At 38.6% G+C, this 22,374-nt stretch overlaps 1 protein-coding gene across 4 annotated transcripts in view; it reads left to right on the top strand.

The window, feature by feature from the left end:
• FGD6 (FYVE, RhoGEF and PH domain containing 6) overlaps positions 1-22,374 on the top strand; it is a 113,759-nt gene that overhangs the window by 45,799 nt on the left and 45,586 nt on the right. For all 4 annotated transcript variants that reach the window (XM_032874245.1, XM_032874246.1, XM_032874243.1 and 1 more), the window contains exons 4-6: positions 9,514-9,581; positions 9,667-9,697; positions 21,943-22,094. In XM_032874245.1, coding sequence (XP_032730136.1) covers positions 9,514-9,581; positions 9,667-9,697; positions 21,943-22,094 — 251 coding nt within the window. The remainder of the gene's footprint in view (positions 1-9,513; positions 9,582-9,666; positions 9,698-21,942; positions 22,095-22,374) is intronic.

The following is a 22,374-nucleotide window of genomic DNA, read 5'->3' as shown; positions in this document are numbered from 1 at the left end:
AATCTTAGTGCAAAATGTTCACAGCAGCATTATTCGTCACAGCTAAAAAAATGGAAGGAACTCAAATGCCCATCAACTGATAAATGGAGCCATCAACTGATGAATGTATAAACAAATGTAGTATATATGCACAATTGAGTATTATAGAGCAGTTTATAAATGTGCTGATGCATGCTACAACATGGATGGACCTTAGAAATTGGGTAAGTGAAGGAAGTCAGTCACAAAAGACCGCATGTTGTACAACTCCATTTACATGAAATGCTCAGCATAAGGACATCCATAGAGACAGAAGATAAATGGTTGCAGAAGGTGGACAGAAGGGAGGATAGGGAGTGACTGCTTATAGGCATGGAGTTTCTTTTGGGGGTAATGAAAATGTTCTAAAGTTAGATTGTGGTGATGATTATATAACCTTGAATATATTAAAAACCATAGACTGTAGAAAGGTAAAAATACATTTTATGGAATATGAATATTTTAATAAAACTATCAAAATAATCTTACTATAGGGAAAACAATAAAGCCAAGTGAAAGATTGTACAGAGTAATGCCTATGGTACAGCCCTATATACATCAACCCAAAGGTCTTTGAAGTAGAAGCTTAGGAAGAGAGCTTCTTTTATTTTTTCAAAACTTTTTTAAAGACTTTATTTTATTTTAAGATTTATTTATTTGAGAGAGAGAGAGAGAGCACAAGAGGGTTGAGGGGCAGAGGAGAAACAGGCTCTTCACTGAGCTCCAAGCCCGAAGCAGGGCTCAATCCTGGGACTCTGGTATCAGGACCTGAGCCAAAGGCAGATGTTTAACTGACCGAGCCACCCAGGCATGCCTAAAGATTTTATTTTATTTTTTTTTTAAGATTTTATTTATTTATTTGACAGACAGAGATCACAAGTAGGCAGAGAGGCAGGCAGAGAGAGAGAGAGAGGAGGAAGCAGGCTCCCTGCAGAGCAGAGAGCCCGATGTGGGGCTCGATCCCAGGACCCTGGGATCATGACCTGAGCCGAAGGCAGAGGCTTTAACCCACTGAGCCACCCAGGCGCCCCTAAAGATTTTATTTTTAAGTAATCTCCACATCCAACGTGGGACTTGAACTCACCACCCCAAGACCAAGAGTCTCATTCTCTTCTGACTGAGCCAACCAGATGTCCCTATTTGAGACATTTTTTAAAAATTTATCTTTAATTTAAATTCAGTTAATTAACATAAAATGTATTATTGGTTTCTGAGGTTAGGGTCAGTGATTCATCAGTCTTATATAATATCTGGTGCTCATTACATCACATGCCCTCCCTAATGTCTATCACCCAGTTATCCTATTCCCTCTCCTCCCTCTTTTCCAGGAACCCTCAGTTTGTTTCCTGTGATTGAGTCTCTTATGGTTTGTCTCTCTCTCTGATTTCATCTTGTTTGATTTTTTACTCTCTTCCCCTATGATCCTCTGTTTCGTTTCTTAAATTCCACATTTAAGTGAGATCATATGATCATTGTCTTTGTCTGATTGACTTATTTTGCTCAGCATAGTGCCCTTTAGTTCCAGCCACATCATTATAGATGTCAAGATTTCATTCTTTTTGATGCCTGAGTAATATTCCATCATATATATACACCACATCTTCTTCATCCATTCATCTGTCGATGGACATCCAGGCTCTTTCCATAGCTTGGCTATTGTGAACATTGCTGGTATAAATATTGGGGTGCAGGTCCCCCTTTGGATCATTGCATTTGTATCTGTGGCATAAATACTCAGTAGTGCAATTTCTGGGTCTTAGGGTGAGAGCTTCTTTTATAACTTCTTTGATCCTCCATTTCTTAACTGACACAATGAGACAGTAATCCCCTGTTTAACTCAACAGATCCTATAGGATACATAGTTGTAACATGCCAAATATTAGTTGTAAAAACACTTCTGAAGTCAAGAAAGTTTATGCACATTAGGCACTTGTAATACACTTCTTAGATTGTTTATTTATTTATTTATTTATTTATTAAATGTATTTGACAGAGATCACAAGTAGGCAGAGAGGCAGGCAGAGAGGAAGGAAAGCAGGCTCCCTGCTGAGCAGAGAGCCTGAAGCGGGGCTCGATCCCAGGACCCTGGGATCATGACCTGAGCCGAAAGCAGAGGCTTTAACCCACTGAGCCACCCAGGCGCCCCTTAGATTGTGTTTATGATAGGTTGTATTGGTTTCCTAGAGCTGCTGTTATAAAATACCACTAACTGGGTGGCTTAAAACAACAGAAGTTTATTGTTTCACAGTTCTGGAGGCCAGATGTCTGAATTCAAGGTGTCGGCAAGGCCATGTTCCCTCCGAAGCCCACAGGAGAGAATCTTTCTTCTTCCTGCTGGCTTGCCTACGGTTCTCATAGTTCCTGGGCGTATACCTGGCAAGAGCTGGAGTCGTCAGAGTGTCCTCCCTTCATGCATGTCTGCGTCTCTTCTCTTCTTAGAAAGACACCAGTCAGGTTAGGGGCTCATCTTAGTCCCATATGACTTCATCTTAATTTACTAATTTTATCTGCAACAACCCTATTTCCAACAAAAGTCACATTCTGAGGTCCCTGGGGGTTAGGACTTGAGAATATCTTTTGCAGGCCATGAATCACGCGAAATACAGGTGCCATAGTCCGTGGATGTATAATGAGCACGTAGCTCATCATGTTTCAGTGCCAGTAACATTTCCTTATGAAACTGCCAGACTTAGTAGAGGAGAAAATAAAGGATATATGCCACTGGGCCCTTGTTTTAACTTTGTGAAGAGAGAGCAAACAGATGTTCAAAGAAATACTCCTGCAAAAGTAAACAAACTACCTGGAAAGGGAAGAATATCAATTTTGTACCACACCTGTGTGCCTATTCTTGTCTTTGTACTATGGTAACAGGTATTGCACTTAATCTTTAAAAACATGCTAGGATATATATATATGACATATGTACTATTCTTTTTTTACATGAGGAAAAGGAGTTTTTTTATACAGGTTAAGTAACTTGCCTTGAAGCCCGCTGAAGTGGGTTTTTTTTTTTTTTAAAGATTTTATTTATTTATTTGACAGAGAAAGATCACAAGTAGACAGAGAGGCAGGCAGAGAGAGAGAGGGAAGCAGGCTCCCTGCTGAGCAGAGAGCCCGATGCGGGACTCGATCCCAGGACCCTGAGATCATGACCTGAGCCGAAGGCAGAGGCTTAACCCACTGAACCACCCAGGTGCCCTGAAGTGGGTTTTTTAACCAAAATATATCTCTGCTCATAACTTGGGATAAGCCAAAGAAGCTGAATGATGTTGATGGCACATGTTTGAGATGGTAGTGAATAGCCATGGTAATCTCTATTTTTTTCATGTTCTACCTTTTTAGTTTGATGTTTTGGGTTCTTTACTTTTAGTGCTTAACAAATGGTTGACGTTGAGATCTTTCATTCTCCTTCGTTATGGTTAGAATATTCACCACTGTTCGCCTTTCCTGCATATTGACTTCCCTACCTCTTTTCCAAATTTTCTTTGTAAAATAGCTGATGTGATGTGTACCCTTATGAAGAGAGGGGTGAAAACACAAGAACTTTGTTCCTGAGAGGCTAATTATGGTGTTACCTCATTGGGGGGATAATTTAATGATAAAGGTGTTTCTCAGGCAGATCTGGTTGTTCAGCTTTTTGCTTTTCAATAGAGCCCTTGAGTAGCATAGCAGAGGCCTTTTAAGAATTCTGTTAAAAAGTAATGGATAAATTTCACTGAATTTTACTTGTAGTGAACAAATAGGAATAGAGAACACGGTTAAGAATTTACAGAGCTGGGCTATGATCAAGAGATCAAACATGAAACTGGGTTTCAGATCAAAGGTTCTGTTTTGGAATTTGACTTATTTTATGATCTTCATGAGGTAATTTCATTTGTGGCTAATGTTTCCGCTTCCACAGCAGAGTACTTCTGGGAGATGCCGTTATTTAACAGGCAGTCTGCTCTGAAATGTGATGTAATTTAAGTGAGGACTGTCATTAACTGAAAAGTCAAGACGCCAAATATGGCCTCTGGAGGTTTTACATTGCGGTGTATTTTTCCGTCATTGTTTGACTTGGGTCAGAATAAGTCATTTGTTCTTCCAAGTTGAAGATAATACAGAACTTTTCATTTTGTTTTGTTTCTTAGTTATCTTTGACTTTCTACTTTGAAAATTATTGTCATTCATTGGATAATTTTCTAGTAGTTACTAGCCCTCTTTAGCTCTGTAGTTGTCCTGGTTTAAAAGGTAAACTAGACAACAGAATACATAGATTCCTAGAATTTTAGAGTCACAGGAGGCCCTAATCATCTAGGCCAACCCCCTACCTTTTTTTTTTTTTTCACATTGATCTATTAGTTTGAAATTATATTTTAATGTTACTCAGTACATAGTCAAAAGCAGTGTGCTCCATTCTTAGATTCTGAGAAAGTGACAGCCACTCTTGTACACATTCATGCATATCAGTTGCAGTGGACCACACATTGTGCTGTATACAGTAGGTAAGTAAGGTCCTAAACTAGAGGGAATTAAACATGTCAGCAAATAAACACAATCCCCTGGAGTAAAGTTCTATAAATACTACGTGAATAAGAGAATAACTTATCCTGTGACAGTGGTGGGGAGAGAATGTCAAGGCAGCCTTTCATAGAGAAAACCTTTGAGTGCTGTCTTAAAGGATAAGTTGGAATGTTATAGGCAGAAACCTTTGAGGAGGGGAGAAATGATAAGGAGGAAAGTCAAAGCAGAAGGAAGGGCATATAGGGACAGGCATATGCAAGGGCAGAGCGGACTTGGAATTGCAGGGTGATTCCAGCATGGCTGGAGGACAGACTGTACAGTGTTGGGGAGCAGGAATGGACTAATGAAGATAACTACACATACTGTGGAGTGTCTTAAATGCATGGCAACGGAAACTTGTGTCTTTTTTGCCCACAGGTGATAGGGAGTTGCTAATGGGTTTCAACCTGAGAACTAAGGTATTTGCGTTTTAGAACTATTACTCTGGTGGCAGTGTAGCGACTGGATTGCAGTAGAGTTAAATCTAGAGCCAAGGAAACTACTTAGGTTCCTGCAGTAGTGTAGGCAAGAAATAAGGAGGCAGGAGAGGTAAGGATCGATGAAGCTTTAAGGAAACATTCAGAAGGATAAATTGTCAGGACTTGATGACTCAGATGTGATCATAGAAGGTGGAGAAGAAAGAGTGCAGGTTTCTGACTTTGATGAGTAAATATCTACAGTATCTAGTCTACAGAGACTTGATGATGTGTTTAAGGAGTGACAAAAGGGCATTGGATGGATGCTTTATTCTTTGTGAATCTTTTCCTGAATTATACACCTCTGCCTGTTAGAATCTTTTGCTACTTCAAGATGTAAGCACATTTCATAGTTATATGAATAGTTGTTTATTTGGTATGCTTTCCTTATTCACTTCTTGAAGGCTGGGGATTTTTAAAAATTTATCCTTAAATTCATCTTACGGCAGCCACTCTCCTGCCCCATCCCAGACCTACAGAATCAGAATTTCCAAGACAGTTCAATGGGAATCTGAAATTTAAGAGCAGCTTGGAAGTTCTAATGATCAGTAATGTTTTCACATTTAACTGTAGAGCAATGAATCAGCTGAGGGTAGAGCTGTTTTCTCCTACTAACCTTGCTATCAAATGTTGGATAGATAGAGTTTTAAATTATGGAGTAAGGATGTTGGTCACTCCTTCCTCTTGGAATGATCTCAGAATAACGAGGATAAGAAATGCAAATTCTGCCTTTAGTGTATTAGAAGACAGCTTAAACTTCCAATCACAATGTATGAATAAAGGCTCCCATTTCCACCAGCAGTAGATAAAGTTTCCAGTTTCTCCATATCCTCACCAACACCTGCTATTTTCTGATATTTTTTAAGTTTATTTATTTTTTTAGTAATCTAGTACTTCAATATATAGTAATTTAATGATCTCAAATCCTTGACCCCAAGATCAAGAGTTGCATGCTCTTCTGACTGAGTCAGCCAGGCACCCCACTATTTTCTGATTTTTTTTAATCCCATTCTGTGGGTATGAAGTGGAATCTTACTGTGGTTTTAATGTGCGTTTCCCTGATGACTGATTATATTCTTATATTCTTATACATCTTTTCATGAAGTTATTGGCTATTCTTATATATTTAATGAAATGTCTAGTCACATCTTACATATACTGGACACAGAACCATGTTTGCAATTATTTTTTTTTAACCACCAGGGTTTATCTGAAATTTATTTTCTTTATGGTGTCTTTTTGAGCCTAAAAGTTTTAATTTTATGAAGTTTAATTTATCGGTGTTTTTTTCTTTTATGGATCATGCCTTTGGTGTTATATCTAAAAACTGTTACTCTATGCAGAGTCACAAAGGTTTTCTTCTAGAAGTTTTGTAGTTTTAGCTATTACATTTAAGTACAGGATACATTTTTAAATTTTTGTATGTGGTGTCAGTTAGCTTATAAATTCATCTTTTTGCTTATGGATATCTAACCAGTCCACTCATTTTCAACCATTTGTTGAAAAACAAAATCCTTTCTTTTTATTTTTAAAGATTTTATTTATTTATTTGAGAGAGAGAAAATGAGAGAGAGCATGAGAAGGGGGAGTGTCAGAGGGAGAAGCAGACTACCTGCCGAGCAGAGACCTCAGTGTGGGACTCCATCCTGGGACTCCAGGATCATAACCTGAGCCAAAGGCAATCGCTTAACCAACTGAGTCACCCAGGCAAACCAAAGTCTTTTCTTCCATTGAGTTGCCTTGACAACTTTGTCAAGAATCCAGTGACCAAATTTAAGGGCTTGCTTGCCCCTGTTTTTTCCCATTGATCTACATGTCTGTCTTTATGTCAGTACTCACCATTCCCCACCCTCAAAGTTTATAGTCTCAGCTTCTAGAAAGGAAACACATACTTCATAGTCCCCAGCTCCAGAGCTGCCTCTGAATGCCACTACTGTTTTTCTCACTGATTTGCCATGCCACACCTGAGATACTGAACGTTTGACTCTTAAGATTTTGAAATTGTAAGTTCAGCACTTTCATTTGACAGATAAGGATTGTCAGGCCCCAAGTTAAAGTCTTTTTTGTCCCCTGCTGGAACAGAAGCATGATACCTGCCCAGGAATAACATTGACTGCGGAGTCACCATACACCTCTCTCTAAAGAGAGCCTGGCAGAGGAAGGTCCTGAGGAGAAAAAAGGTATTTGGAGTAGAGACTTAATAAGCGCAGAGTTACAAAAGGAGGAAAGGCAGGGGCGCCTGGGTGGCTTAGTCCGATCAGCTGAACTCCTGATTTCAGCTCAGGTCATGATCTCAGGGCCGTGAGATTGAGCCCTGAGTTGGGCTCCCCACCCAGCGCAGTCTGGTTGAGATTCTCTCTCTCCCTCTCCCTCTGTGTACCACCCCTGCACCCCAAGCTTGCTTGCCTTTGTGTGCTCTCTCTCTCTCAACTAATAAATAAATAAATCTTTAAAAAGAGAAAAGAAAACAAAAGGGAGATGCCAAAAGTAAAGTACACCTACTTAAAATTTTTGTATAAAGGTAGTGTACATTTTAGGTGGCTTTGCTAGTCAAATGCTTCACCATCTATAGTGTACCTAGGTTTCCTTTTTTCTTTCTTTCTTTTTTTTTTAAAGATTTGATTTGTTTATTAGAGATCACAGGTTGGGGGGAAGCAGAAGGAGAGGGAGAAGCAGACTCCCTGCTGAGCAGGAGCTCAGTCCCAGGACTCTGGGATCAGGACCCAAACCAAAGGCAGATGCTTAACCAACTGAGGCACCCAGATGCCCCTGTAACTAGGTTATTTTAAAACTACTGCTAAGAGTACCTCTTGACCTGTATGGGACCTCCCATCACTTGAAAATAAGAGTGCTGAGCTAAGGTTTTAGTTCTTTCAGTGATTTAGGTTTTTCTTTTTTCTTTCTTTTAATGTTTTTTTTATTTTTATTTTTAAGTAATCTCTGCACCCAGTGTAGGGCTCAAACCCATAGCCCTGAGATCAAGAGTCTTATACCCCCTGTTTTTTTTTTTTAAGATTTTATTTATTTATTTGACAGACAAAGATCACAAGCAGTCAGAGAGAGAGAGAGAGGAGGAGGCAGGCTTCCCACTGAGCAGAGAGCCCGATGTGGGGCTCGAACCCAGGACCCCGGGATCATGACCTGAGCCGAAGGCAGAGGCTTTAACCCACTGAGCCACCCAGGCGCCCCCCCTGTTTTTCATTTTTAATGCATTTCTTCTGGCCTTCAATTTTAAAAAGATATCCTGTATTTTACAAAATTAAACTTCCTAGCTACAGATGATAAAACCCATTATGATAGGAAAACAATTATCCTTGTGTGTGTGCGTATGCGTGTGTATGTTAGTATGTGTACATAGTCATGGTTATTAGCACATGACTGATACATGATCTGAAAGATCACACTGTGCATAGACTGCTTCCTGAGGAATGTGAGCCGGTGAATGGAGCTGAGTATCTTGTGCTGTATATTGCTCAGTTGAGCAAAACTTACCCAGTCTGTTGGTCATAGTCATTCAACAACCTGTCTTAGAAAAGCAGAATGATAATGAGGATGGAGGTCAAATTCATCTATCTAATTGTTCCTTTAAAGATAGAGTTTGGGGGAAAAAAAGGTTAGAGTTTGGGAGCTAAGGTAAAGGAGCAAGGCAAAATATCCTAGGCTAACTAGACAGCAATATTAATGCGTTCTGAATGAATAACTGATTGCTCCTTAAAGATTATTTGTGTAAGTTGTTGATTTCATACTCTACTTTGAATATTTTTTTTGCATAACAATATTTATATTCTGATGGAAGGGTTAGGATTTTTTTTATATTGTATTTAAGTTCTTCTGTACTGAAATAAGAAAACATAGAAGGGATAAGTATACACTGCATGATTAATATTTACTCTTGGAGGGGGAGGGAAACTTTAGCGTAATATATAACAATTTGTTTCAAGAAATGTTTTAAACCAGATACTGCAGAATGTTTGGGATTTGTTAAATCTTGAAGGGAGGGGGGGTGATATATGTGGGTATTTGTTGAGCAATGAATCTTTTTGAGGAGAGGCTATGATTACCAGCAGATATTGAAAAGACATTCAGGGTGGTGGAAGAATTCCTAGTTTATGTATTGAGAAGAACTCATGTTTATGTGACATCTCTAGGAGTCATTTCTCCTGCAGAATGTGACTTTCCAGTTTTTGAATCATTGGCTTGTGCTCCACCGAGGCTCAGGCTTCTCACAGTCAGTCGAGCAGTACAGTGCTGGTAACAGTCCAATGTGAGATCACCGAATGCTCTGTACTCTTCCTGTATTGTGTTTCAGTAACCGCACCTAGTTCTCCATGTTTCTATTTGATGTTATGTAGTATGGAATATGTTCTAATCAGAAACCTCTTAGTGTCAGAGCTTGAATTTATATCTGACTGGCTCAAAGCTGATTTTCATTATCCTTTTATAAGTTCATGCTTTTTTAATGCACTCTTTTCCACAGAATGAAGATACTGGAATGAAGAGTAAAGTCCATCATATTGCCAAGGAGATCATGAGCTCAGAGAAGGTGTAGGTATTCAGTTTATAATTCGGAAGATCATTTATTTCCCCACTGGCTCATTTAAAACATTTCTTTTATTGTTATCTTTTACAGGTTTGTGGATGTATTAAAACTTTTGCATATTGTGAGTATCTACAAATAACTGTCCTCTTTTGCATTTTTCCCTATGTCAAAAAATTTTTAGCATAACTTTAAATATACTTTATACATATATATATATATATATATACTCTTTCTAATATATGGTTACATGTTTAAATTCATGTATATGTGAATATAGACATTTTCTGAAATGTATGTATCTGTTGTGTGTGTAGTATACCCAGATGATTTCCAAAAAATAGAACTTTTATATCCATATTTCCGAGGTTTTCAAACTTTCTGTGTTCATAATAAAGAGTTTTTAGTGATAATATTTCTTGGGCATTTGCAGAAGATGTCTATCAGAATTTTGCACTAGCAATGTATAAAAAATGTCATGATCAGTGTTCAGAACTATTCTCTCTGAATCTGCTCTCAGAAATAGACACTTAAAATAGACATTTTTACAACTAACTTTTTAAAGTTCTGTATTCAATTTTTGTAATTATCAACTTGAATGAACTTGTTGGAAAACAGTTATGTTGTGTCTGACAGCATATTCATTTTTCTCATGCATTTTTTTGTACCTGCAAGTTTTTACAAGTTCTGTTATGCATTGGAAGTGAAAGTACTTTTAATCCTACTTTATTCCAGTTATATTTTGGCAAGTTATTAAAATTTAACAAAAGAAGGGTAAGGTGGAGGAAACAATGAAGAAAGAAATTGAAGTGAAAATTTACTTGGATGGTATAATTATTAACATCATCTTAAACTTAATTACTGAGAAATGGTAGGTTCACACCCATTAATATCTCTAAGAGTATCATTTTCAGTTTTCCTTTTAAAAGATACATGTGAACTTAAAAAGTAGGGTACATTTAAGGGTGAGTCACATTCACTAAATGATTCTCTGTGCTCTATACGTGGTGCAACAGAAACCTGGAACTCTATTTCCTACATGAAAAATCTCTAGTTTTGGAAACCTTTTCTTTCTTTCTTTCTTTCTTTTTTTTTTTAAGATTTTATTTATTTATTCAACACAGAGAGAGAGATCACAAGTAGGCAGAGAGGCAGGCATTGAGAGAGGAGGAAGCAGGCTCCCTGCTGTGCAGAGGGCCCCCGGATACAGGGCTCAATCCCAGGACCCTGAGATCACGACCTGAGCCGAAGGCAGAGGCTTAACCCACTGAGCCACCCAGGTGCCCCTGGAAATCTTTTCTAAAACAATTCTTTCTTTTTTTTTTTTTTTTAAGATTTTATTTATTTATTTGACAGAGATCACAAGTAGGCAAAGAAGCAGGCAGAGAGAGAGAGAGGAGGAAGCAGGCTCCCTGCTGAGCAGAGAGTCCAATGTGGGACTCGATCCCAGGACGCTGGGATCATGACCTGAGCCGAAGGCAGAGGCTTTAACCCACTGAGCCACCCAGGCGCCTCTCTAAAACAATTCTTAACATTACTAATTTGTTTTGAGAAATTACTATCCTGTGAATAGTTTCTTATGTAACTCTTGACTGTATTGCTTAGTTCTCTTTGTAATTCTTTTTTTTTTTTTTGAGATTCCAAAACTTTTTTTTAGTAAGTAAAAAACTAATAGACATAAAATCAGCAAGGATATACAAGAACTGAATAATACCATTAACCAACTAAAATCCAATTGGCATTTATACAACCCTCCATCAAAAAAAAAACCCAGTAAATTTTTTTTTAATTTAAAAAAAATTTTATTTTTTTTAAGATTTTATTTATTTATTTGACAGAGATCACAAGTAGGCAGAGAGAAAGGAGGAAGCAGACTCCCTGCGGAGCAGAAAGCCTGATGTGGGGCTCGATCCCAGGACTCTGGGATCATGACCTGAAATGAAGGCAGAGGCTTTAACCCGCTGAGCCACCCAGTTGCCCCTGTAAAATTCTTTTTATAAGACTATATAGAACTTACCCAAGAGAGATCATATCCTACTGCTTTAGCTACAACCCTCAAATTCTGTTACGTTATGGTTTTTTTTTTACTTTTTTTAGTTCAAAATGTAATTCATTTTTAAAAATTATAGCATGATATTTGATCACCCAAACAGATTTGTTGAGTTTGAAGTATATTGTCATTTCAAATATATAACAACATGATGAATAAATAACTTTACAAAATAAACTCTGGTTTGAACTGAATAAATTCCATTTTTTAACTGAACCTCTCTATTGTTTAAATAATTGTAGAGTAAAAAGAAAAAAGCTGAACTCCCTTTCTCTGGAAAGCTCAACCTGTCTGTAGGACAAACAAATTGTACTTATTTGACATATTTTCTGATCAACATGTTTAAACAGAAATAGGACCTCTCTAAGGAAATTTTAAGCGTTCACTTGGTAAGGTCACGGAGGCCAACAATACTATGGAGCCAGAAAAAATCGAATTGGAACTTGAGTGCGGTAGTTCAGCAAATCTTGCATGGAACACGTGTTGAAGATGCCACGATAAACAGCAGTCCCAGTCCTCATAGTGCCTGTACGCTAGTGTAGTGTTTCTTATAATGTGAGGCACTGGATTTTAAAATTTCCAATCCATGCTGGATCAGAACTTTTGTAATAGAAATGTCATGGCCATGTCAAGGTGACATAAAAGTTTCCAGTCCCTTATTCACCCTTCTAACTAATGTCTTTGCAGACCAGTAACAATTTAAGGACCACATTTCGAGAAATTTGACAAAAATATCAGTGTCTGTCCTGCCTAAGTACATTGTTTCCTTTTTTCTTCCTTCCTTCCTTCCCTCCTTCCTTCCTTTCTTTTTTTTTTTTTTTTAACTTTATTTTTGAGAGGGGGAGAGAGTGCCCACAAGTGAGGGTTGTGGGGAGGGGCAGAGGGAGAGAATCCCTGAGCAGACATCCTGCTGAGTGGAGAGCCTGTCAGTCACAGGGCTCTATCTCAGGACCCCTGAGTTAATGACCTGAGTGAAAACCAAGAGTTGGATGGTTAACCAACTGAACCACCCAGGCGCCCCAATTCTGTTTCTTTCTTTCTTTCTTTCTTTCTTTTTTTTAGATTTTATTTGTTTATTTGACAGAGACCACAAGCAGGCAGAGAGGCAGGCAGGATGGAGGGAAGCAGGCTCCCCACCGAGCAGAGAGCCTGATGCAGGACTCGATCCCAGGACCCCGAGATCATGACCTAAGCCGAAGGCAGAGGCCCAACCCTTCTGAGCCACCCAGGTGTCCCATCCAATTCCGTTTCTTAATAGCTATGTGAATTTCAGAAAGTAGTCTGACCCTTTGGCCTAGATTTCTTCATTTGTAAGATGGAGATACAAATAATGATCTCTCTGGTTGTGAGGAATCCATGAAATAAAGTATGTGAAGAGGCTGGTATGGTACACAGTATATAGTAGATGCCCAAATTGCCTTTCATTACCTTTTTCATTTTCCCCTGTAGAACATCAGTGAATGGGAAGAATTCATTTTGTTATCAAATAGTAGCCTTTTTAAAATTCTGTCCCTTCCAAATGCCTTTTTCCCTCTCTACTAATATTTCATTTTAATGAAGGAAGTTCAGATTCCAGTAGGTAGAGAAGCAGTTAAGAGTTTCATTAGTTTTCTGGGGTCCCTGGGTAGCTCAGGTGAGGATCTCAGGGTTGTGAGATGGAACCCCAGGCTCCGTACTGGGTGTGGAGCTTGATTAAGATTCTCTCTCTCCAGGGCGCCTGAGTGGCTCAGTGGGTTAAGCCTCTGCCTTCGGCTCAGGTCATGATATCAGGGTCCTGGGATCAAGCCCCAAATCGGGCTCTCTGCTCAGCAGGGAGCCTGCTTCCCCCTCTCTTTGCCTACTTGGGACCTGTCTCTCTGTCAAATAAATAATTTTTTTTTTAAATCTCCCCTTCTGTCCCTTCCTCCTCCCCATCACCTGCATGCACACATGCATGCTCCCTCTCTTTCTCTAAAAACAAACCAAAAAAAAAAAGCTTCACTAGTTTATTTATTTGATTATTCAAAACTATTTATCTTGCTCTTACCCCTGTGTTTTTGCAACAAATCGTAAATTCTGTAAGCGTGAACAGCCAGGTGAGGTATTTCCCGTATTGTCTCAGATCTGATAGTTCTCATGGATGGCCTTGGTTTCTTCCCAGGTGGTGTTGAACAGAGTGAATCATCCAAAACCCACCTTGACTTGTACATTTTCAAAACCTCCTAAGCCTTTAATGTAGGAGTGAGACTAGATCATCTGCCAACTTCATGTTAACATCCTGTCTGGTATGTGCAAATGCTAACTCAGCACAGCCCAGCTCTAATGGGAATTTTAACAACAGAGCATTAGCCAGGTGAGAGCCATTACTAGGAGAGACTTGTTAGCAGCATAATGTGGGTGAAGTCAAAAGAGTCTCTTGTTTCATTTTACCACCCCCACCACCCGTTGAAGCTCATATTTACCCTTCTACCGAAAGGACCCCACAAGGGTAGCCCATGGATAGTTTTAATCCTGAACACTATTGCTATCTGACTTCACATGAATGAGTTCATGTCTGTGTTATATCCTAGAATATGACTGCTTTAAAATATAAATAACAGGCTTTAGACAATCCAGTGGATTTTTTTTTTTTTTTTTTTTTTTTTTTGGAAATCAACCAAGTATCCAAGTGGCTTGGGAGAAGCTATTGTTTCAGTTATACGTGATTTCCCATGAATAGTTTTCTGTCTTAGAGACTCTAGAATAGCATTAATAGATCTTTCTGTGATGACAGACATGTTCAGTATCTGCACTGTCCAATATGTCCAATAGTTTTAAGCTTTAAATTTGTCACTGTAGCTCACTAACACTTTATATATCACTTTATCACTCTAGCTCACTGACATTTCTTTGTTTAGAATTTGCTAAACTAGGTGATATAGCTCATAGGAAAAAAACGTAAAATCTAGACTGAAGAATTTCATCATTTAAGCTATTGTCACACTGAAAGGAAATGGGCTTGGATGGAGGCATGCAGTTTAAAATCAACTCAAGATTCGAGGAGCCATTATATTCCGTTAAGGTCTTTGATTCTTCTGCCTGTGTTTGTGAGGAAAAATCGGGCCTGTAGCTGCAAGAGCAAGACTTTACAGTTAGGGTTTTTTGTGATATGTGCTCTGCACTATCTGCCTTGAGCTCCTGGACTTGGAACCTGATTTTTTTTTTTTTTTTTTTTTTAAGTAATCTCTACACCCAACGTGGGATTCGAACTTTCAACCCCAAGATCAAGAGTCACATGCTTAGTGCTGAGCCAACCAGGCACCCCTGAACTAGATTTTTTAAAAGGTCCAGTGGTGCACAGTGTCTCTAAATCAATACCCAGTATCAATGTTTCCCTCTTCAAAAGAATAGTGCCATCCCTATGGCTGCCAAAGCCAGAAAACTAGGATTTGTTCTTTATTTCTCCCTCACTTCTCCAGCCAACCCATCTGCAAACCTACTAATTCTGTTTCCACTTTACTGCCACCAACCGAGGCCAGAATATCATCTCTTACACAGACAACCGTTCCAGCTTCCTCACAGGGACTCCTGTTTCCATTCTCACCCTTTCTACAATCTGTTTCTTAAATGATTTTTTTCCCTTATTTTAAGAGTGATTTTCTTAAAATATATATTAGAGCATGTCATTCCCGTGTTTAAAACCCTTTAAATGATTCCCATTGCGTTAAGAGTAAAGTCCACGTTACTCCCCAAGGCTAATAAATAGAATGGGCTTATGTCCCAGTCTGCTTGTGATAGTCCTGGCTATTGTCTTGGCACAATGATTATTGATAGAGTTCCTTTTCTCTTGTTGGGTCATTAAATTATGGTTCCCTCTACCCAGAAGGTGTTATGTGATTTGGCCTCTTACTAAGATGAGATGTTGGATAAAGAGGGGTTCTCTCTCAGTCACTGGCCATGTTCTGGTCATACAGGCCACCTTCCATTTCTTATTTCACTGCTGTTATTTTGGCTCGTAGCTTTTGCTAATGCAGTTTCCTGGAATCTTTCTTCTTCATTTTGTTCATAGCTAGTTTTTTCTTTATCCTTCCAATCTGAGCTTAATGCGACCTCCTCAGAGAGGCCTTCTTTGACTATCCTTTTCTCCTTCACTTTCCATTTGTGTTCTTTTTGGCGTTAAATATAATTTGTATATTGTTTATTTACCTGTTTATTTACGGTCTACTAAAATGTAAGCTAGGTGAGGGCAGGGATCGTATCTCCAGCACCTAGCATCATTCCTGTTCATTGGAAGACTTTCAGCAAACATTTGTTGAGTGAATGAGTGTGACTGATTGGTGGTTAAGAATTCTGCCTCCGCCACTATGTGCTCTTGGACAAATTGGTCAAGCCTTGGTTTCTTCTGGAAAATGGGAATAATAATAATAATAATAACCACATAAAGTTGGTGTGATGATGGGGCACTTGGCTGGCTCAGTCAGTGGAGTGTGTGATTCTTGATCTTGGGGTTGTGAGTTTGAGTCCCACATTGTGTGTAGAGATTACTTAAAATCTTGGGATGTGTAGGTGGCTCAGTCAGTTAAGCATCTGCCTTTGGCTCAGGTCATGGGTCCTGCATCCTGCTCAGCGGGGAGCCTGCTTCCTCCTCTCCCTCTGCCTACTTGTGATCTCTGTCTGTCAAATAAATAAAATCTTAAAAAAAAAAAAAAAGATAAACTGCTCTGTTATTCAGAACTTATTTATATATATAAATTAAAATGCATACTATTTAATTATGATGTTACCAAATAAACTTTTAATCAAATCAGTCAGAATAGTTTGTTCCTGAAATAGACCCTACTAACTTAGACCCTACTAAGTTCTTCCACTGGGAGGTAAGTTCCATGAAGACAGGGATTTTTACGTTCCATTGATTCTTTATCCCAGTAAATTCATATCTGTTGAATGACAAATAAAATAGTACTTGATAAAGCTCTAGTTATTTATATTTATTTTTCCCTGGTTGTAGCAAAGGTCCAATCCGGAGGTTGCTATTGTATTGTACATAAGCGCACACTTAATAGGAAATACACCTTGGATACTTAATATAGTTCAGTGCAAGTGATACAATTTTTTGTTGTTTTATCTTATTTTCCCTTTGTTGGGAGACTGCCTTAATGAACAGCTTTATAAATTTATTTTGTGAATGTCCAAATAGCATGATTTTAAAATATAGATATATTTTTTACAAGAGAACGATCAGAGACTTTGAGGCCTTTTTTGCGAGACCTTTTTGCTTTAAAGCAAAAATGGGCTTTAATTAAGTAGTAAAGTAGTAATGAAGCATCTTTGCTCCACTCATTTCTTTAGGTTGGAACACACTTACCTTAAAAATTTGAAGGACTCTCATTGAAATCCATGGAGTTAGAGGCAAAGTTACTTGGACATCTGTGTGTCAATAACTAGAATATATCTTTTCTTCTTTTTCTTTTAATGCATTATAAAAAAGAATAGAAGACTTTCTCACAGAACCTTTCAGTTTTTTCCAATCTTAAAATAACTTTATCCTGTTCTGAATAGACCCTGTCTTTTGAGTCTTGTTAACCATTTAATTATCACTTATTTGTTCTTTAGTGGTAAAGAATGCTTTTTTAGCATCTCTTCACATGGCTGCCTAACCTTTCCTTTTTGAGCAGCTTCCTTCATGTGACTGCCCTTCACTGAATGAAGTTCATTGTTAAGAGCCCCTTTGTCTTACTGCTGAGGTGTTTGTTTTCCCTACTTTGGTTTGGTATTTCCTTCTTGTGATATGCTTCTACTTCAGTGTCTCTTCCCAAACTTTGAGGGACTTGTGGATTATAAATGACATTCATGCGATCATCATTAACCAGATCTTCTTTACTTAAATAAATGGCCTTCTACTGAGCACTCTCTGTGTGCCTTGAAACATGCTCAAACTATGTTACATAAATTGTCTATTTTAATCCTCATAACAACCCTGTCAAATGCATGTTATTTCTGTTTCTTAAGTGAAGAATACTAATTGCCAAAAGTAACCCACTGCTAAATGGCAAAGCCAGACTTTGAATTCAGGTCTCTCTAAGACTTTGCACTTAGTGATTGTTTAGAAATTGATTAAAAATTATTACTTGAAATTTCTAGCATACAGAGAATAGTAGTATATTTTTGGGTATATGAGCTTGTTTTCAGAATTCTTTCAGTTGGCTCATGAAACCAGAGAAATTCTAGTTTTTCATCTTCTGAAGAGGAGAATGAGGCTATATATTTGTCACTTAGGATATATTAGGATGATTGCCTGTTAATGTTGTTAAGGGAGATTGAGACTGGAGATAAAGGATTGGTTTTGGTCATGTTTTATACAGTTTGAACGCAGTGATGACGATGCATAGTATCACCAGGTCTAAGCATATCAAGAAGGAGGAATCATTTCATTGGTCAGATATTTTAATTTAAAAACAAAATCAAATTGTTAATGTTAGGACTTTCTACCCCCTCTACATTTACTTCATAGTTTCATACCCCTTTCTGCATATTTATCAAAGCTCTTTGACTTTTGCAGCTGCTTTGCTTTTGCTTATTAATACGAAGTGCTTCTTCATGCCCTTTATGAAAGCAGGGAGCCCTGCAGAGTTCCCCATCTGTCCATATGTCCATTTAGTCTTTGTAATCCACCGTGTCATCATAGTGGTTAATAATGCCCTCAGGTCAGGAAGCCCAGTCCGGACAGCTTCATTAAGTCACTTACTTCTCTTTGGCACCAGAGATGTAAAGCCTGACCCGATGAGTAAGACCATCTGTTTTATGCTTCACTGCGTTAGATGTTCATACATGACTTTATTTGCATTGATTTTTTTTTTTTATCTGCATTGATTTTTGCTTAGATCTTGCCAGGCGATCAGAGCTTGTGAGGTTGGTGTGTTAATACCTCAAAGGCACTGAGTGTGTTTTAGAAGTTGATCTGGTTCTCATTTGTAGGTTTTCTGGGAATTATTAAGAATAATATTATGATATGCTTTATAATTCAGGAGCCTCCTGCTATTTCTAAAAATGCCAAGTTGAACACACATTTGGTTACTGTAATCGGAAACCTGAGTGTATGTGGTTCCGTTTTACATACAGAATCTTTGGTAGGGTTTATGTTGGGAGCATAGGCTGAAGTACATGTGGTCGATTCCAGTAACCTCTATTGCTTGCCTCACATTTTCACACCCCACTTCCCACCCCCCTTTGATTTTAATTACCCGGCTTTTCCAGTGTGGAAAAGGATACTCTGGATCTAATTTTTGAAGTGCCAGTCGTGTGGTCTTGCATCCTCACTGATTTAGTCAAGGAGATGTTGGGAATTTAAATTCTTCTGCCCCAAAATAGTTTTGCCTCTGGCTCTGAAGTGTCATCACACTTTCCCAAATTATCCTGGCTGTTAGCATTTGGAAAAATAACCAGACATATGTTGTAATTATCCTTTTTATTTAAAAAGAAAAAAATGCTTTCCTCCTTCTGGTGGCACCAGTTCTGGAGAATGTTGAGGTTCATGAAGAGCTGAGAAGTTAAAGATTCTGTGTGTAGTTCTTGTGAGAATTAGTTACATCTGACACTGGGGCCATAGTCCATTGCTTTCAGGGGATGATGACCCAAGAGGTGAAGGGATGAGCCTTGGGCCAGAGCTGCTGTGTGCTCTTATGAAGGCCTTGGTGTGAGTTGCATTGGCCTGGGGTAAGGGGTACCCTTTTCTGTTTTCATAAAGGTACCATGAAGGCTAATCGATGGCCGTAATAATGCCTGCTTAGAATCTGTAACTTCCTGGGGCACCTGGCTGCTTCAGTCAGTTAAATGTCCAACTCTTGGCTTCGGCTCAGGTCATGATCTTGGGTCGTAAGATCAAGCCCTGCATTGGGCGCTATGATCAGCAGAGTCTTCTTGAGATTCTTCCCCCCTCCTTCACCCTCCCCCTTTGCTCCTCCCCCCTTCCCATGTGTGTGTGCAAGTACTCACGCATGCTCTCTATCTCTAAATAAATAAATAAAATCCTTAAAAAAAAAAAAAAGAATGTGTAACTTCCTGGGTCCTAGGAATAATCTGTAATAGATAGCTAGATAGAAACTATAAATTCCTATCATCTCTAGTAATTGTTCTTCTTTTGCTCTTTTAATTATTAAATTTCTATTATATTTTTTGTGCTACTCATAATTTTAACAAGGACAGTATGGGCCACTAGTTCATCCAGAGCTACCTGCCATCATCCAGTAATACTGGGAAAAGTGATGCTTTGCCTGATATGTGACAGACGCCTCCAGTTAGAGGCAGCCATCTCACTGGTCAGCCCAGTGTGAATTTGGCTAGCTTCTGTTGAATGTTTCTTAAATAAACAAGTTTCCCTTTTGGCAGTGGTGGCAGACATATGGAATGCAAGAGTCTGGCAAAAGCCGTGTCAAATAGGGTCCTTAAGCTACTCAGCTGCTAATGGCTACTGTCACTGTTGTGACTGAGGAAATATCTTCCAGCTGGAAAATAAAAGTCATCTTGCTGCCAGGGGACAAACATATTCATCATTTATTCTACCAGAAGAAAGGGCAGTGGTCATTGCTTTGCTGAACAAGGAATTTTTGCATTTAAGTTATATTAATCATTAAACTGGTCCCAAAGAAAGAAAGTACTATAGAAGATGTTTACCTGTGCTTTGAATACTGTTAGAATTGAGGAAGTTATTTGTAACATGTAAATATATTCTGTAGTTCTGCCTGATGGAAAAATCTAATGACTTTCAAAAGCATTAAGTAGCTCTATATTCTCTTAGTAAATGTGAATGCTAATAGAAACAAGCTGCTGGGAGGTGGAATTTGGCCAATATCCATTTGGTTTCTGGAGATGTTTTGTGCGGTTTTTCTGGATTGGAGTTTATGCAAGTTACAAATTCCTATTTTATACTATAGTAATTAGCTGTAAAAGTAGTTCTTTAGTTACTACTGTATATACTTGGTTCCTTTGGGCCATTGTGACTATTGGACCAATAAAGTTAGTCCCAGATACTGAAGCCCGAGTGAAGTGTTTATTAGCACCTGTTCTGCACAGGAGGATTTGAATTATCTGAAATGACCATCCTTTAGGAAAGGAATCCTTTCGTGTACTTTTAAAATTTTACACAAGGTTTTTGTCCTTCACAAGAAGCATGCGAAGTGCCTATGATTAATGTATGTATGTTGGACACAAGTGTTTGAAGGGATCAGAGGAGAAATCTGTATTTTTTTGTCTATTTCACTTGCCCATTGCCTGAAGGGAAAGGTATTTGAAATAAACATAAAGGAAGATGAAGCCTAGTAGAGAATCTGTTTTACCCAGCCTTTGCTTTAAGGTTTTAATTAAACCTGCTGTTTCTGAGAAGGAACATTCTCTGTTTTTGAGTCCTTAGGACTTTGGAACAGATTCCACTATTGTTTTACTTATCCCCTGAGGGTGGGCCTCAAGATAGGGTGAAACCAGACAATTAGGATCTCAGACACCACCACCCTTCCCAAGTCCTCTGGGTTGACAGGATGGAATGATGTGGACTTGTCTTAAAACATGGTATGTAAATAATTTTCTAGGGAAAAGTTGACAGAAGATAATATACAAGGAGAAAATTTTTTATATTGTGGAAACGAAATCCTGGTGAATTTACTGAGAAGTCAGTAGGAGGGAGAGGAGAGTTTAAGGTCCACAGTGAAAATATTTTTTTGATTCTGTGTGCCACACATGTTGCAAAAAGCTTTAAGTGTGTTACCTGATGATGTGTGATATGCAAGTCTCGAAACCCACTGAACAGATGAGGGAAATGAGTCTAGCCCAAGATACCCTGTAATACTGGATCCAGTATTCTCTAATTATCAAGAATGTGATGGTCTCCTCCATGTGCCTTACCTAGAATGCTCTTGTTGTTGGGAAATAATTACTGAAAGTGAACAAAGGGACTTTCCAGAATAAAATTAAGAAAGATCTCTTGGGGACTCCTAAAATGAATGGACTGTGTTCATATAGCACTATGGGAATAAGTTTAAAGGCAACTAAGAGTTGCAATCCAATTTCCAGATACCCTTTAATATAATTACAAAGTTTTGAGATCAAAAGATTTAAGAGAAATACTATACAGACTGTTTTAAAACCAAAGGTCTACCCTAGCCACTTTATTGTGGTGGGTTTTTTGTTTGTTTTGTTTGTTTCTGTCTAGCTAAGTGGAGACAATGAAGTGGGCACTTTTGATTTGTAATTCTACATGGAAAATAGTTTGTGATTTATGTTGTATTAAAGAGAAGCACTGGGGCGGGGGGGAAGCTTTATATCAATTATATTTCTGTGTATGTTATTTTTTCTTCTCTGAACTGTAATAGGATTTCCGAGATGCAGTGGCCCATGCTTCCAGGCAACTTGGGAAACCCGTGATTGAGGACCGGATCCTAAATCAGATCCTGTACTACTTGCCTCAGCTGTATGAGCTCAACCGGGATCTCCTGAAGGAATTGGAGGAAAGGATGTCAAACTGGTAAAAATGGACTGACTAGCTTTCCCAGAGTCCCTCTTTTCAATGAAGCCATAATAAGGGCCCTGCTTGTGGCAGAGAGGGGGTGTTCCTCACATTGAGTTGTTTTAATGTATTGAATTTTCTTGACAGTTACCTGTAAATTGGTCATTTTTTTTTCAAGATTTTATTTATTTGACAGAGAGCAAGCAAGAGAAATAGAGGGGCAGGAGAGAGAGGGAGGATGGGAGGTGGGGAAGGGCAAAGGGAGAAGCAGAATCCCAGACCTGGGGCTGGATCCCAG

The sequence above is a fragment of the Lontra canadensis genome, unplaced genomic scaffold, assembly GCF_010015895.1.
Source record: "Lontra canadensis isolate GAN:19392208 unplaced genomic scaffold, GSC_riverotter_1.0 scaffold52, whole genome shotgun sequence".
Classification (NCBI taxonomy): domain Eukaryota; kingdom Metazoa; phylum Chordata; class Mammalia; order Carnivora; family Mustelidae; genus Lontra; species Lontra canadensis.
Note: the sequence above shows the minus strand (reverse complement) of the source record. Positions and strands in the feature narration are given on the sequence as shown.